Source organism: Platalea leucorodia (genome assembly GCF_965183815.1).
Source record: "Platalea leucorodia genome assembly, chromosome: 6".
NCBI lineage: Eukaryota > Metazoa > Chordata > Aves > Pelecaniformes > Threskiornithidae > Platalea > Platalea leucorodia.
In genome coordinates this window covers 71,905,988-71,924,443 of record NC_138828.1, presented here as the reverse complement: position 1 = coordinate 71,924,443, position 18,456 = coordinate 71,905,988, and the positions used below count along the sequence as shown (strand labels likewise).

General features: G+C 39.6%; 1 protein-coding gene across 2 annotated transcripts in view; it reads right to left on the bottom strand.

Annotated features, from left to right (window-relative positions):
* The window catches only part of SLC2A9 (solute carrier family 2 member 9), a gene marked incomplete at both ends in the record, with an annotated part of 106,676 nt that overhangs the window by 73,201 nt on the left and 15,019 nt on the right, over positions 1–18,456 (bottom strand). For both annotated transcript variants that reach the window (XM_082316175.1, XM_082316174.1), the window contains 2 exons: positions 12,578–12,723; positions 14,098–14,222. In XM_082316175.1, the coding sequence (XP_082172301.1) occupies positions 12,578–12,723; positions 14,098–14,222 (271 nt within the window). The remainder of the gene's footprint in view (positions 1–12,577; positions 12,724–14,097; positions 14,223–18,456) is intronic.

Below are 18,456 nucleotides of genomic sequence, written 5' to 3'. Positions count from 1 at the left end.
AAAACTTATATCATACCAGAATAGATTTGCCACACAAAAAAAAATCACATCCCCGCTCAGAACAGACTGAGTAGACTAACTTGCGTGTGTAAAGCTGAGAAGCCTGCATAAATCCAGCATTTCTTTGTTAATCCATTATTGTGCCACATAAAACACTCCTAAAGGTAAAGGACAACCTCACTGGCCTGGGGCTAAGGACTGAAAAAGCATGAGATGGAACTAATTTCTTAGCATTAGAATTGTCTTTGTTCCTTGAGTCAAGGGTATGGCACAGAGGTGATGATCATGAGGCAGCTGATAAAGGAATACATCTTCTGTACCTCCCACTTCAGACCAGCTACTCAATAATGTGCAGAACAACTACCTTCCTCTTACCTTCCTCGTGCCACTCCGAACACCGCCCTACAACCTCCTCTGGCTGCAGAGGAGGGCATTAACTCCCCGTCTAACAGTTGCATCCCTGATGGATACAGTTTTCTCTTTGCATGACCATTCCTGTAACCCACTTGCATCAAAATATGTTTTAATAACAGAGTTACAAATTGCTTACCTTCTCATTTAAAACAGAGGCAACTCAGATAGATTGCGTATTTCACCTCTGTTCTGCACCACATGGATATTTATTTTTCTATGTTACTACTACAGAATAGCTCTGACAACAGTATACTGAAGTCTCAGTGTCTTCCCAGGTATTAAAAAGTACAGTTACCAGACTTAAGGCTGTACAATCCTAAGCTAAAATTCACAGAAGTCAGCCAGGAGTTCTTGTTACTGAGTAAACCACCTTTGGATCAGGACCTAAAACAGCCTTGAAAGTGGTTGGTGTCCACATCCCATGACCTTCTGTTCATTAAATAGCATGTTAGATCATGTTGTACATACTGAGAGGGAGAATTAAAGTGTCTGTTACAAGTTTCCCAAGATGCTTTTTGGTCCAACTTTTTTACCGGAGTAACAGCTAGCTTTTTACTGAACACTCAAATGCAGAATTTGTTGTCACTGGTTATTAATTTCTGAGAAAAGCAAAATTTCTGAGGAAAGCAATGGGAATGGCGAGCTTTCAAAGGGGATTATTATCAGCTGCCAGCATATACACTTAGGCTTCTTTAGAAAGAATTACCAGAGGCACATTGGAGCTATGCAAAATTTCAGACAAACTTCCTTTCAGCAATGCACGTAGACTCAAGTTAACATCAATAAATAATATAAAATAGTAAATTAAAATAATAGTAAATTAATATAATTGAAGAGGATATGAGTTGCTTGAACATTAGCATGTAGTATCGTTTTGACGCCCTAGGGTACCTTAGATGTCCCTGTAGGACTGGCAGATGCAACACACACAGCTCCAGAGACCTGCATCCTCCTGGGGCTGCAGCAGGAGGCAAAGCAAAATGCTTCAGGGCATCTAGAAATTACATTAGATGCAAATCTTTTTTTGTGTGATTATATTTTGCCAAACTAAAGTTATAAGGGCTAGACTAAGGTATACCAAAGTCAATGAAAAAAAAAAACAAACCAAAGCACATTTGTCGTTTTTAAAACAACTGAAACAGCTGAATATTTAATCGTGACACTTTTTTAATGGCAACATCTGTTTTAGATTTAAAAAAATCTCATTTTAATTTGCCATTTACTTTAAATTAAAAAAAAATCCTTCACAATACTAATCATGAATATATCTCCTGATTTTTCTTTTTGCCAATGGTTTCAAAAGCAAACTAAGAAACACAAGGCTAGAAAATACACCCTACTACTCCATATGATGACTGCATGCTACCCTATGATGCTTGACCAATTTACCACAGCATTAATATCCAATTTGTAAAGGACAAATTTACATATTAGGAAATGAATTTGCAATAATGGGTGATTTTACAAAGGCCAATGGAAATTAAAATTGAAATGTTAATCATCTAGAACCTTCCAAAAGGTTTAAATGGTGGTTATCTCCCCAGCATGTGAAGCACACTGGGAAGGAAGTCACAGGGCAAATCATTTTAGATTTATCACTTAATAATAGATTTGTAAATATTATCAGATACTCAAGCACTAAGGAGACAGGCAAATCTTCATCTAAAAGGTTTACTTGCTCCGAAGCAGAGTCCAACCAACACAGAGTAAGATGAGGTTTGTAGACAGATACTGTCTGTTACTAGGTCACCTACAATAAGTGAAAAAGTCAACCTTTTTTAAGTCTGACAATGAAGCAAAAAGTCAAACCTTATATATGCAAACAATATAAACAATTGATCTAAGTCTAGTTACATGTATTAACTGCGTTTGAGTAGATCAAGAGAAAGCACTATGACAAATTATAAGCAACTGCTCTCAACTTCCATGGTATTTTGAAGTCTTTACTTCAGACCTGTTGAAGGACTTCTTTCCATGAAAGTTTGTCTACTGCTTTTCCAACTGCCCTAATTAAAGAGTACCGCTACACCGAAACCTTATCTTCTCAAGGTGGGCACTGTTTCAACTGTCTATGAGACAGTAGTCCTCACTGATGATAAACTGTCGTCTAGACATTAGATGCTCTGCCATTAAGTCTGTTGTTCAGCAGTAAGTCTAAAAATAAATAAATATTTATCTCCATAGTTCTTTCTTCTATAACCACACTTCCACTTCTACATTCAGACAAATCCTCTCCTGCAGGATACTCCCCTTGACAAATGCAAAACTGCAACATTTGAATATTACATGTGGCCAATCAGCCATGTGTTGTTTGTAAAACTTCAGGAATTGAAGTCTCACAGCACAGCTTTAATGGACTGAAACTCATTTGCAAATATAAAGACTCACAGCTGTTTTCCCATGCATTACTTAATGAGTTCTGTACAGAAAAGGGATGAATAAATACCTTTGTGTCTGTCTGGGCAAACCAATAAAATGTCGATTTATAATCTCCAGTAAATACATAATCTCAGCTGGTCCACAGTAGATACAAACAAAATACCTCATTTAATGTCTCCATTACAAATATATCAACACCCACCACATCCCACCAACAGGGCTGTGTGACAGAGCAGACCTTCTCTTCCCATGGGTGCTACTGAACTATGAATATGCAACAACCCAGAGGGTCCTGGCAGTGTTTCCGTACCCTTGTCAGCACCACCAAGGCTGTGCATCTCTAGCCTGGTGGCTGCACAGCAGCTTCCCTATGCTGCATCAACTATTGGGCGAGGTGACCTCCAAGTCCCCGATCAGCAACTCACAGCTTGTAATTAAGTGCAAGTGCCTCGATAAATGACACAGAAATTGCTTCAGCAATAAGAAAATCTGTGCCTTACGTGTTACTGTGAAGAGGTGAAGGAAATTTCCCATCGCTAGATAAAAAAGGAACCCAGTGCATACTTTAAAAAGGATTGCCATCTTCAAAATCACTACCTAAAGCAATTCTTAATTGGTATGTCTGCTACCAGTTTGGAGGAAGTGCAGGCAGATTTCCATCCCGATACACATCGTCAATCCAGGCTCAGAAAGACATACAAACACCTGCTGAAATCGGTGATTATCTGAATAAATGCGGAAAGGCTTTCTTGTTCTGGGTTTCTGTGGTTTTTGTTGTTGGTGGTGGTGATGGGTTTTTTTAAAAGATTGTATTTAGAAGTTCCTTTCTTTGTAAGGGCGTTTTTATGAGCTATTCTAAGCAGATACCATTATGGATTTGAGCAGCCATTTAAAAGCACCAATGTATCTCCTGTATCCTTAGCAGAAGTTTTAAAATACTCTTCTGGGAAGGCTCTAGCCTTTAAGTCAGAGTTTTTTATTCTACTACAAGAATATAAAGAAGGTTTGCTTCTGTGCAAACAGAAAACAGAAACACTGTACAAGCTCAGCAGTCCAGAGGAACGTCCAGGACCAGGATAACTCAGAGTCACCTTCTGCCAGTCTGTCTCAATGGCAGAACGTTTACAGGAGTACTTGAAACCACCTCCTCAAACTCTTGCTCCAAACTTAGCCAACTCCTGATCAAAAAAAAAAAAAAAAACAAAAAACTGGGGACCAGAACTGATGAGCCAAATTCCTAGTTTATTTTTCCCATGTCCTACACTAATTTTTGCTCTTAAGATCTTACTAAGAACTAGAAATTTATATACTATGCTAGGCTCCACAAAGCAGCATGTTTCTAAGGATATGAACTGTCCCACTGAAGTTGACAGAACTACTCACATATTTGGGCATACAGTTTAATTCAAGTCTTTGAGCTCAGATTTAAAAGCCTTAGGAAATCATGCTTCAGAAGTTCAACATGAATACACTGAGGTCTTTGCATCTGTAAATTGTTATACACAATTCTGTGTACAGTTAGTACTTCACAGAATCACAGAATGGCTGAGGTTGGAAAGGACCTCTGGAAGTTATCTGGCCCAACCCCTCTGCTCAAGCAGGGTCACCTAGAGCCAATTGCCCAGGACCATGTCCAAACGGCTTTTGAGTATCCCCAAGGATGAAGACTTCACCACCTCTCTGGGCAACTTGTGCCAGTGCTTGGTCATCCTGACAGTGAAACAGTGTTTCCTGATGTTCAGAGGGAACCTCCTGCATTTCAGTTTGTGTCTATTGCCTCTGGTCCTGTCAGTGGGCACCAATGAAAAGAGCCTGGCTCCATCTTCTTTGCACCCTCCCTTCAGCTATTTGTATACAACGATAGGATACCCCTGAGCTGAGCCTTCTCCAGACTGAACAGCCCCAGTTCTCTCAGCCTTTCCTCAGTGCTCCAGTCCCTTCACCATCTTAGTAGTCCCTCTCTGGACTCTCTCCAGTGTGTCCATGACTGCCTTGTACTGGACACAGCACTCCACATGGGGCCTCACCACTGCTGAGTAGGCGGGAAGGATTACCTCCCTGTTGGCAATACTCCTCCTAATGCAGCCCAGGATCCTTTTCTTTGCCACAAGAGCACATTGCTGGCTTGTGTTCAATTTGGTGTCTGCTAAGACCCCAGGTCCTTTTCTGTCAAGCTGCTTTCCAGCTAAGTGGCCTCCAGCATATACTGGTGCATAGGGTTGTTCCTCCCCAGGTGCAGGACTTCGCACTTCTTGTTGAACTTCATGAAGTTCCCGTCTGCTCATTTTTCCAGCCTGTCGAGGTCCCTCTGGATGGCAGCATGACTCTCTGGCATATCAGCTACCTCTCCTAGTTTGGTGTCCTCTGCAAACTTGCTGAGGGTGCATTCTGCACCATCATCCAGGTCATTAAGGTAGATACTGAGCAGGATTGGACCCAGTATCGACCCCTGGGATACACCACTAGTTACTTGCCTCCAACTAGACTTCGTTTCACTTTGTTATATTTCTAGAATATAACTAGACAGAATTAAGATGTTATGTTTTTCTATTCTACACAGCCAGGTGTTTGAAATCACAAATAGGACACTGGGAATTACAGTGACTCTGGAAAATGCTAAACTAGTGGATCCTTTTGTCCTACTCTAATGAAAGCTACAAACACCTTTTTATATTCTGTAAACATCATGCATCCATGTGGCATAAGCTGCTTTCATTTCCAAGATGCTTCACACAGTGGCAAGAGTTTACCTGCGTAAGTTCTCCTCTGTCTCTTATTGCCACAAGAGCTCTCGGTTCTATATTCTGAAATAAATTCTCACTCATATCTTGAAAGATTCTATCTTTAACTACAGTCACTATCATGGCTTAAGGGGAAGATAAATGTATGGAACAAAAGAGCTCACAGAAAAATACGAGGGAACTGGCTGATTCATACTTTGTGTTATCACGCTAATGTCTAAGATTCATTTCAAGAGCATCTCCAACAGACCATTTTGTCATTGGTGTCCACCTGCAGACTGCAGGTTCCCAGAGCAATTCTGAACTGCTTTCTTTTCTAATCTATAATTTACTTACAGTTTTTAAGGAAACCTTAAATATGAGTCAAGAGTCTTAGGAAGAAGGATCAGTTAAAAAAAAAGAAAAACCAAGGAAAAAACCACACTAAAAATGAAGCTTTGACAAGTAAAATCAAAGCTTAGTTTTCAGAACAGCCTTCAACTGCACAGGCTGTACAACTACCTATTCCATCACTGTCTTTTTAGTGCAAGTGAAGGAGTACTTTTTTAAAAGAACTTGGTAAAGCAAAATAAAAAATTCCTATATAAACTTTCCTAAATACACAACTATCTACTACTTCAAATATCCCATTTTTAAGAGGTCTTGTAAAGAAAATTAGAGTTTGACACGGCATCTACAGAGGTTCTTAGTTTGATTTAAAAAAAAAAAAAAAATCACAACTATTTCTTTGGCAAGGTCCACTTGGATAAAGAAGAACTAACTTGAAAGGGACTCATCACAGAGATCTTTCCTTACTAGACATATAGTACAGTGTTTATGATGTTCATTAGTCCTTTCCCAAGTTTAGCTCATTTTGCTGTAGAAATTGATATTTATATCAACAACAGAATTTCTTTGCTAAAATAATCAGTTGTGGGGGGAGGACAGTTTGGCCAGTATCACCATGTGTCACAGACTTATTTCCAGCTAACTCCTTTTTTAAAAACAGATAATCCCTAGCCAAATATGCATTAAAGCTGCTCAAATTCCTGAAAAAAGTGGAATGTAAAACTGTAATTCATGTTGTTTCAATGACAAAGACAACATCCAATTAATAAAGTTTGTAACCGTAACCACCTGCACAGCAGTTTTGCAACATGGCAAATTCCAAATGTGTTTAAGAAAAGATCGAGGAAAATCTAGACAAACACAGTGTGTCATTTGAAGACAAATTCTGACTCTTCTCCAGTGTACTTTGTTTTGCATTGCTTTAAGTGTTTACCCTTTCTCCTCAAGAAGCCACTTCCCATCTCTGATCATTGCTGCTCCCTCCTGCACTTTATATTGCTTGATTACACTCTTTTTAAAGCAGGATGACTGAAACTACCTGCAACATTCAAGAGATGGACACATAAGGAATTTTACAGTTTTTCCATTTGCTCTACATTTTTTTTTTCTGGAAACACCTACAGTAGCAAGAGGGATTATTCAGAAAGCGTTGCCCTAATAAGTCTTAGGATGCTAGCAAAGCAAGATTTTTAGGATGACATACTATCCACTATGAAACAGTGCAATAGAGTTAGACAAGCCTGTGGGTGCATGACCTAGAAATACTTGAAGTGTATAAAATAGGGTTCCCAAAGCAAACAAAATCTATTTTTCCATTGGCCTACCTATGGCAAACAGCTGCTCTGGTCAGAGAAGCAGCCGGAGCCAGGCAGCCACTGGGGGCCTCTCCAGGGGAAACAACTATAGCTCGGCAAAGCCTTACACACCAGAGGAAAGGGGTCTCAAAGCAGAAGTCTGAGGAAAAGATGGCAACAGGCAATGATTCCAGTTTTATCTGTCCTGAATACATACACACACTGTGAAACATTTTTTCCCCCCTTTCTCCTATCTGTGCACAGATTAGAGATACTGAGGCTCAATGTATAAAAAAAATTATGAATATATTAACTACAGCAAACGTATTCATAAACTAAATCCTCTATCATTTAAGGAAAGATTAAAGCCCACCTTCATTAAACAAGCTGAAGCAACAGAATAGAAAGCCTGGTGGTCTACAACATTTAAAAGATGTTACCATCCTAAGGAAAACCTCTGGGGCAGGACATTACATGCAGGAGGACCTAGATGAGTTAGTTACAGAGAGATACCTGAGGATACACAGAATATGCCAGCATCAGGCCAGGCAATATTCCCCCAAAACGGTAAGTGTAAATTTGAACTTTCAAAACTGAAGTTGACAGTGCACTAGCCTTTGCTTTGCAGGGAGCAATCTGTCAGAAAAATGGGCTGGGTGATTAAATTGCAGAGTCACAGAAACAGAAAGTGGAAACACCTGAAGGGCAGCATTTGAGGAAGTGACAGGTCTGAAACAGTTCCTCCTTATCTTAATATCTGTTTATTCCTTCAGCCAGATATATGGAAAGCTGCACATGCTATGCAACCAAAAATGCCCCAAAGTAAATAATCTTGTAGCCAGTAGCAATAATTCATTGCCCACATTACAGCAGATAACATGACCGCACTCCTGTGGGCCAGCACCATGTTGTCATCTAGAGTTGCTACGGCTTCCTGAAGAATTAAGGGCTCTGGCTTACAGAAGACTAAAACAAGCTGCTAGCTCATGAAAATGAGCACACTTCTCTCAGCAGTCAGGGTGGTGGAGAGAAGCAGGTCACCAGCATGTAAAGCGGTTGTGCTCTGTAGTCTGATCACCAGCCAGCTTTACCATCGTGTAATTTCCCAGACCTCAATGGAGACATAGTAGATGTGGTTTCCCACAGGTTATGACCTACAAGAATCAGAACCTTGAATAAAAAGCATTGCTGGGATTTGTTGGATGGGAGGGAATTAAGACAGTGGAAAGAAAATAAGAGTATCAAACCACAGCAGCAGAGGACCGGTGTCGTGACTGCAGCTCTTCTCCTTTGGAATAATCACTCTTGGTAAGGGTTGCTCACTAAAAGAACACCTTTCTCAGACTTAATACTCTAAAATTAGTACCCCTGGAGGCAAATAGAATAAAAGCCTATATATTCAGAATCCAAAAGAATGTCTGTCTTTAAGTATTACCATCATTACTAGATTTTTTTGAATCTGCTCTTTCATACTATAATTTAAAAATTGGATGTAGTAGTGTTTGGCAAGTTCATGTCAATATGGTATGACAGAAAAAAAAGTAAATGCACTTCTAGAATATTTCAGCCAAAATATTTCCAGGAGAATCAGGAAATAAGGGAGTATTTCATATAATTCTATTTTAAAAAGTACCATTTCATCTGGGTTATCTGTATAATCTTGTTCTCTTGGGTTCAAATTTAAAACCAGAATTGGTACAGAGAAAGGCACCTAGGATGAGAAGGAGGAGACGAAAAAGAGGAGATGAAGTCTAACCTGAAATGCAAAGATCACAAGTGATGGGCGAAGAGAAAGGAAACACACTTTGGCGGGGGGGGGAGCACAGAGAGAGAAAGATATTAAGGAATAAATAACAGTTGAACAAAAGAATAATGAGAATAAGCTGACAGAATTGACATGAAAAGGTATCAGAAGGAAATGAGAAGATCCTCAAACATTAGCCCTTCCAGTAGAAAGGGAAGGGGGCCTGGGAAGGCTGAAGGAATAGGAAATAGCCAACCAGCCTTAAGACAGTAACACAGCCAAAGCTGACCATTGCCCCCCAGCACTGAACCTGGGGCTGCCAACATGCCTCCTGCTTCACCTGGGCTGGTCTTGATAAATGAAAGATTGCTAAAAAATCACTTTGGAGCTGCTTAACCTACTTGACACAAAAAGCAGTAAGGACTTTCTGAATTGCCTCAAGTAATAAGTGCTTCGGAGCTATTTTTATCACACTTCCACATTTAAAGGAACACTGTTTCATTCGGTAACAGAGGAAGTTAACAATTAGGTTGTTAATAAAAGCTTGTAAAGCTATGTCCTACAGCCTCCATAAACACTTTCCTTTTCTGTGGAAAGACTTCTACAAAGCCACTGAAGGCAACAACCTCATTAATCCAAATAAATGCATCAAGCTCCAATTTAAAAGTTAAATTTTCTGCTCAAGCTACTTCAGCTGGGAGTCTGTTCCAAACATCACTCTGCTGAATTTCAGCATGGAATTACTCACAGAACATTTAGAAAAAGTTATTCTTGTAGCAATACTGTCCTTGAGATTAAGCCACTCTATTCCCTCTGTAGTTCTTCTTTCTTGTGCTAACATGGTGCCATCAGTTCCTCTCCCTTCTCTCTATTTACTTGGCCACACAAGCAATGTTGCTGTCATCTCCTCTTACAAGACAGGACCTTGGCCATGCTTGCAGCCCTCCCCATGTCCATTCCTGTTCCAAACAGTCTCTTCCAGCAAGATGCCCAACTAGGTCTTTGTCCCTCCTTTCTTCAAAACCATCACTGGTTAGATACTATGGTTAATAGCCTCTTAGATACTTGTGCAAGTAACAAATAATAGGTACACGAAAGAGCTCAGGAGAAAATTGTTATGAAACCGTGACAGAAGACAAGTATTTGTAACTAGTATTATTTACAACTGATTCTAAAAGAAACAAGCAACCAACCACAGAGCAACAAAAAACACTCCTGAGAGGTTTTAAGCCATGATCAATAAAAAGCTGGACATTGTTAGACAGACTTAACAAAGGTGGTTTTCTACACGCTGGTGCAAACAGCTGTGCAGAACAGTGATCACTGGTGACAAGCTCCTACTGGTTGCAGCTGTCCTGTCTATTTTCTTTAAACAATTTATGAATTTTACCAAGGTAGAATTATACCACAGAATGGCGTATCACAGCCTTGGCCTAAGTATAACACAATGACCTCAGGTTTCTGAGGAAAGCAAGAGTCTGCTTTACGGTTACAGCTGAAATCATTAATAAGAGACCATGAATGTGTAGCTGTCTCCAAAATACAGTGGCTGTGAATCTGGAAACTGGCCTCACTTCAAATGCAACAAAGATTTCTCCAACAGAAGAAAAGGGAGGAAAAAAAAAAATATGGGAATGATTTGATAAGAAGCTTTTACATCATTAGTGAACAGAAGTCATGATGTAAATCTATGAGATGCTAAGAACTAGAAAATAGCCTGCAAATGTCTTGAACCTACTTTTGAACTTGATCACACAAAGTGACAGAAATTTGAGCAAGGTGTTTGCCAGGGAAGGGAGAGGGGAAAGCGCTGCAAGGACTAAAGAACTCAGAAAGACACCATGTTTGCTGCCTCCCAGCTTCAGCACAAGTGAACTCATCACGTACCCGCTGCAGCAACGTCCTCTGGCAACGACTGCTGTTCCTGCTGCACACCTCCCACTGACTTCAGTGGGAACCACATGAAGCTAGGGAAGAAAATCCTGGCTTGACTGAAACCAACAGAAATTTTGATAAAGCCTTCAAAGAAGGACAAGACTGCACTAGGGAATCATATTTCAAACAGCCTGAGGTTTCCCCTCAGTGCTAGATTTTGTTTATATATTAAAAGGAAAATACACCCACATACCCAACCGGAAAATTCAAGCTGGCTCCGATAATTTTGCTGGAAATATGCTAATTCACACCAGCCAAAACTTTGCTCCTTTTACATGATGATATTACCCATCTTGAAAATTAGTTCTACAGATAAAGTGTATTTCTTCTTACATAAATTAATGGCTATCTTTAATGGTGTAATATTAATTAACTGCATACTAAAGCAGGTTGTAGAAGCAGAAACACAACCTCCATAATTTGGTAGTGACAACGATTAGGAGGGAGGGAAGGGGAAAAGAGAAATAAAAAGAGCAAAATTGAGCTGAAACCGAGGAATAAGTATTTCCCTAACAGGGCAATAAGATTTTGCATGACACCTCACCTTTAAAAGTGCATGCATGTTTGGGGGAAAAAAAAAAAAAAACAACCACCAAAAAAAACCCTACTACATAAGGGCTGACATAGATTCTAAGCAGTCGAATCAGCCTCCTGACATTTAATATACTCATTTGTAACAGACTAGCTTTCAAAGCAAGAGAAGGGACGTCTGCAGAAGCCACACAATGAAGGTCAGTGAAAGCCATTTTAAGCTTTTTCCTAAAATCTGTTGCTTTGGTGTGTGGGGGAGTAATCTATCCTTCAATAAAGGGTAAATTGAATCAAACCATTTGCCTTCAGGAGAGCTCAAGAGGATAAGTGAGCCCAAGGATAAAGGGACAAAAATAGGAGAGCCGGTCAGACAAAAAAAAAAAAGTGTCAGGGAGGATGGTATCATGTATTTACAAAGGAGTTGAATTTGGATGGACAGAGGAGGACAAGCTCTCCTCACTTTTCAGCTGTTTACTACTTTTGCTGGCTGTCAGAAGGGATTCTTAGTCCAGGTTTCATTGCAAGAGGATTGCTGCAGACGTTTTCTCCACACCGTCCTGAAGATTCATCTCCAGATGAAAAGTATTTCCAAGTGCCAGCCTGAACAAACCTCGACTTCATTTATTCAGAGTAATGACGACATCCAGTGGCCACCAAGTTAATCTCAGCTTACGACAGCAAGATAACCTCTTATATCAGAACAGATAATATCTCTCCATAAAGGTATATATTAAATCTGCTCTTCCACCTGCTAGTCTAAATGCTGGAGTGCATTACAAGGAGCACCATAATCATTGAACAAGAGTCTTCCTATTCAGGTCCTCATACAAACTCTAACCAAGCCTTTTTCAGTTCCATCTCGTATCAAAAAATTATAAATGACAAACGCAAAAACTCTTAAGCACTTCCATGGTACTCAAAGAAACTGGAAACCAGCAAAAATAAATGTACATCAAGAAAGGGGGGTGGGGTGGGAAAACCTGCATATGCACACACACAAGCTGCTCAAGCTGTTAAAACTGCTCGACACATCTACCAAACTCAGTCACACGTACATGCTTTTAAAAGACATGAAAGAAACCACTTTTCAAAGTGCTTCAAAACAAATGTTTCTGTTTTCCACTTTTGTAAGGAACTCAGTCAAAATATGAAAATATAACACTTTAACCATGCTTGTGTTCTTTCACAGAAAACATCTGTTAAACACTTACTTGCCCAAATATTTCTGGCAGCCCCAAAACTTGACCAGTGAAAACACCAATACAGATGAAAATCGCTGTGACTTGACCCAATGAACCACGGATTTCTTTAGGAGATATTTCACTTAAATACATGGGAAGGGCACTCAGAGAAATGCCTGCAAAGGAAGGAAAAAACCATATATTAAGTCAAATTGCCTTTTCATTATGCCAGGTGTGAAACAAACATCTATTGAAAGGACTCTGACTGCTAATCTGCCCACAAGAGTGGCATGAAAACATGCAAAGAACAGAATTGTATCTATCCACAGATAATACAAATTATCTTCTCCGCATGTCTAATTACTCTTGCACCATTTCATAACCATGGGATTGATTCTCTGTTACAGATCTCAGTGATGTGCGTAGCCTGCTATTTGATGAGAAGCACCAAAGGTTACTCAGAGATGAGAAACACCAGGAGAACGGATTATATGTTTTAAATTTGTTCATTCCAAAGAAAGCAAAATCACGTTAGCACTGGTGCAGGTAAGGAAAAAAAACCCAAAGTGTCAGGCAGAAAGAGCAGACACTGTCAGATGAAATATTTTTATTGTAAAGGGTTTTAGCAGATGTTCCTCTCAATACAGGCTTACAGCTGCAATGAACTCTTAATAGCGGGCATAAAATAAGGGCGAGAATGCTGCTCAAAGCCAGGAGAAAACAGATGCGTGACCCTGGTTAGTACAATGACAATATTGACAAAGCTCCAGAAGTTCAGTCGTTTGGTGGCAATCCAAGACAAAAATCAGCAGTCAGCACCAAAATTACCCGTGAACTTCACACTGCAAGTGGCGGACACATCCACTGTCAAACAATTGTAGTTTGTGCTTACTAACAACAGAGACAAAGCTTGCCAGGAAGGGGGCTTAGCGATGCAAAGGTCAAAGTATGTTCCATTGTTTGGAGTCAGGTAATTACACTGGCAGGGTAAAACTATCTTAATTCATCAAGTCTGTCTCCACATTAGGTAAATATTTCTCACCATCCACCGATCTGTGAAGTCACTGAGAACCTCACTGCTAGCTGCAAGACCACTGTGGTGCAGCAGTGCCTCCATGATTTGCTTTTAAACCGGGAAGACCATGTCGCTAGGGGTGAATGATGATGTACCAAACCTTCCACTTAATCCTACTGTATTAGCATGGGATCCAACAACTCCTAAACACAAAGCAGCAAGCAGCTTTAATAAATACACTGCATCTTCCTAGCCCAAGGATTTTCATGGCATGAAGACAGATACACTCTACCAGGGCTCGAGGAGGAAAGCGCGGGGAACAACCAGGGTGGACAGCAGTGGCTAGCATCCATTCCAGTGTCTTCTCCAAACATCAAATCCTCTGACCCTTATTCTGCTGGTTTGCCCCAGTGAAATCGGTGTGGCTAGTCCCTGAAATGCCTCCTTAATGTAAAGAAAGATCTAACTGGGGGAGAGAAGAAAGACTGTGCACAGCACCAGCATTTTGGATATGTACAGTGTGATAAAAGCTTACCTGCATCAACACCCATTATAATGCGGCCCAGTATGAGCATCTCAAATGATCCCACCAACAAGGAGAGGGACATCAACAGCGCAGCTGTCACTGCAAACACATTATTGAGGAGCAACGTACATTTCCTAAAAGGAAAAGACATTTTATGTAGATACCAGCGTCATGGCAGTTAAATCTAGTCATATTCAAAGCACACTATGCTGTTATTCTTAAATATCCATAAATAAAATCAAAAAGTGCCTAACAAACACTGCCTTTTACATGTTGCATAGAGTTCTAAAATACAACACTATACCCAAATGGATACAGTTCCAAATCTATGCCATAGCTTTAAAATAAAACATATCATAGTTAACTAAAGAGCGGTACTTCAGAGGCACGGCACTTAGCCATCCTATGCGTCCTAAGAACCCAAGTGCCATGCCCCAGACTCTGTATATGAATATAAACAAGGGTACTCTAGGTAAATGTATGTATGTAGGAGCCAGAGAATATACTTCAAAAAGCAATAAGCTGATATAACTACAGGCATTTTTAAGCTACGTATAGTTTTTGCCATTTTGAGAACTTCCCAACACTAACATATTTATGTTGTTATAATTCATCCCTAAACTCACGATATTAAAAACACACATTGAGGAAACTTACTACTCGTAGAGTTAGAAAAAACACTTGGGCTCACAGGAGTGATAAAAATCACTCTCTTTCCAAAAATTGTTGAAATTAACCAAAATATTGATTTACATCTTTTTTCCTCCAATTTTTAAATTATTTCATTCTATAGCAGTCAAATAAAATGTGAAAAAATATTTCTTTCAAAGAAAAGAGATGTTCTTTATGGAATATTATTACTTTATTGAAAAAATACAAAGAAAATAATGAAAATCTATTTTTAAAATTTCAAAACGTCTCAATTTCTCATTCACACTATACCAACAGCTGTACTACTTATAGTTTTCATCTTACAGAACTGCTCAAGTTTGAGGGACTCATTAATTCAACAGTGACTTGTAAGTCTCATAACTTCTGCAGAAGGAAACACTTTACAAAAGAAATGCTATGTAGGATTTCACGGACCTTTGACAGTCAGATTCAAACACTGACATCCAAGGTCTCATTTCCTGAACACGTGGAAGAAGAGTGCTTAAAGATATAAGATCAATAGCTCTGCTGCAATGATTGTCTATTAAAAGACGAAGTTGAAAACCCACCCAGAACTCAGAGAATCACTGCTACCTTATACACATCTCTCCACACATATGGATTTAAGTGGGTTTTTGCTAAATTACAGCCCGCAGGTGAATGGCTGAAGAAGCCATTATCATCAGGTTCAGCCTTGCAAGTGACTGAGAAGTTTCTTATGATTCCCAGGCAGAGTCACAGCCAGGGCTGGGATATCTGCTGGAGATGTGGTGGCCTCTCTACAGCACATCACAAGATAGCTGCTTTGCAGTGCTTATAATTTAACACAAGACAAAAAAACCATAATTTTCACAATTATGTGGCAAGAGAATGATCATACCCTATGTTTTCCATCTGTGAGTCACCTCACTTAATTGTACACGGTAAAGCAACGGAGCTTTGTCTTTACCAGTCACATAATTAAGCACAGTCTTGTTTTGGCATTAGAGGTACAACTCAATACTGAAGCCTCCAATCCCACTCACAACAACATATGAAGAAAACAACTGATTTGAAAACAAATTTACCTGGAGATAAACCTCACTGATGATGTCAATTATGAGGATTCTATTAACTTTGACAGTAAATGGCACAGGCTGACCCCAACCCCCTGCACCACCTGTTCCCTCTACCGAAGGGTGGTACCAAGGAGGGAGGAGAGGAGCCTGGAGTGATGTTCAGCCTGGGAAAGCGGGAGGAAAGGTGTTCTAACATTTGTCTTGCTTCCTAATACCTGATCAGTAATTAAATATTTATGCTAATTTGCAATAAATTAAGTTAAATTCCTCAAGTTGAGCCTGTTTTGCCCATGACAGTAATTGGTAAGTGTTTTCCCCTTCTTTAGTTTGAACCATGAGCGTTCTTGCTCCTGTTCCTCTTATTTCTCCCCAGTCCTCCTGTCCCACTTAGGGGATGGGGAGTGACAAGCAGCTGGGTGGGTGCTTGGCTGCCAGCTGGGGCCAAGCCACCACAAACACAAACAGTGGGAACAACTTCTCATCATAGCTTCTAAGAAAAAAATATAGCAAAACCCTCCAAACTCCCCATGCTGTCTGAGTTCACTTCAAGTCAGGTCATATTACATTCAAAATTGCTACAATCATAAAAAAACCTATGCTTTCCTGGCCACATGGGGCAAAACTGTATTACCTTAGCAACAAGGAATAGGGAAAAAAAAAAAACCAAACAAATCAAAAAACCCCAACAAACCACTGCTTGTATAGCTCTAATATAAGTGATATAAAGATACCACACTTAATAAAACACCGCAGCAGTCACTTTCCCTTGGGAAAGTCCAACCAATCTTGTCAGATAACAGTGCTCACCACACTAACAAAGTATAAGTGTACAAACTTCAACACTAAGCCACCATAAGGAAAGACGCACACTGATGTGTTGGTCAGCCTCATCATTTCTCTCGCATCCCAAATCACAAACTGATCAAGCAATTGTGCAAATGGTACATGAAACCTATTGAAGTATCAGTATCATGCCTAGTTCTCACATAGCACATTTCATGTTTCAGTCTTGATGAAGGTTATAGAGCACATCAATATCGCTATTTCTATAACTGCGTAAACAGAGGAAGAGACAGCGAAGCGGACTCAACCTAAAGCTAACATGCAAAACAGTGCCAGACCTGGGAAAGGGAACCTGGACTCAAGTTCCAGTCCAGAGCCCCACGCAGTTCTGCTGCAGCTATTGCGCTACAAATATTAGACTAGCATTTATGTAGATATGAAGATTTTTTGTTCCTTCCATTCAAATAATTCAGAATTTTCTCCAGCCGAAAGAAATAAAGCACGTATGCATTTCAAAAGGAAGGTGCTTTCAAAAACTTCTGATTGAGCACAAAGCATTTGTCACAAGCAGCTACATCCTAAGCCAAACAGCAAGTTTTGCAATTTAGTGCCAAAACTGCTTCACTCTAAGACTGACTATCTGTACTGCGGCAGGAATGTAACTTCCAATCCTGTACTCAGTCTGAAGTAGTCCTAAGAGAAGAGCCATTTGCTCAGCAGAAATCAGTTTCTATAAGCATTCCAGCTGAGATAGACAGTTCACCCATCAGCTAGACAGAGAACTAAGCTTTAAAGATTTTTTTCTGCCTTTTTCTTTTTTAGGTATTTTGAATATTGAAAACACTCGAGAACCTCTTCTTCAGAGTTGTCCTTGCCTTTTTGCAAAACCACATATGATTAATCTCTTGAGATTTCAAGGCTGCCATTTGCTCTCATGATATTGGATAGATCCAGAGGACAGAACAGAATCCTAGTGACTACATGCCCTCCATGGCTGCAATAACTTTAATTAGGGATTTGAATTAATAATTCTTTTGTCTACAACTCACAACTAGGAAAATGACAGAATTAAAGTTTCATCAAAAATGTATTGTTGTCTCAGAACTCAGTAATAAGAAAGACTCTAGAAGCTCCACTTGGGAGCAAGTATGATACCTTATACAAAAAGTATAGTAAGAAAACTAGGTGTTCATGTAATAAGCTGTGTGCTCTTTAAACTAGGTGTTTAAATAAAAGCCAGTAACAGATTGAATATTGGATCACCATTTCAACTATAGTAGATGACCTCAGAATAACGAAGTAGTATCTATTACTAAGATAATCCAGATAAATGCCCTTAATCGCTTCATACTCAAAATGGTTCACTGTGCTAGAGGGAAGGCCTTGTCCCTCTCCTGCAAATGTGGCCTAAGCAACCCACTGAGTATATCACTCTGGGTGTTCAGGATACACAACCGCAGCTGCTCTTTGGTAGAAAAAGAGAATTTAAATTATGAAGTGTCAAAACCACATTTGAACATGGGACTTATGCTTATGTGGATGAAGGTTCTCTTTGAAAAAATTACTTTACATCTCTCAAAGTAAGTAGGGCCTAGCAATCTGGTAATTTGGAAATTATGTTATTAACCTCACAGAAATATGATTCAAGAGTGCTCTTTTTGAAGTCATACATTATTTCTGACTAATGCTTTTGATCCCCTTTAGTTCATTATTCTGTGTCAGTGTAAATGGAGCCCCGCTTCACCATACATACAACCTTCCAACCTACACTTGAACAATTTAGCAGCGAAGTATTGTATTCTGTCAACATTTCATAATGTGCTCCTCAATTACTGTACTGCTAAGTCAGTCTGGTTTCCTAGACCAGACAAACACA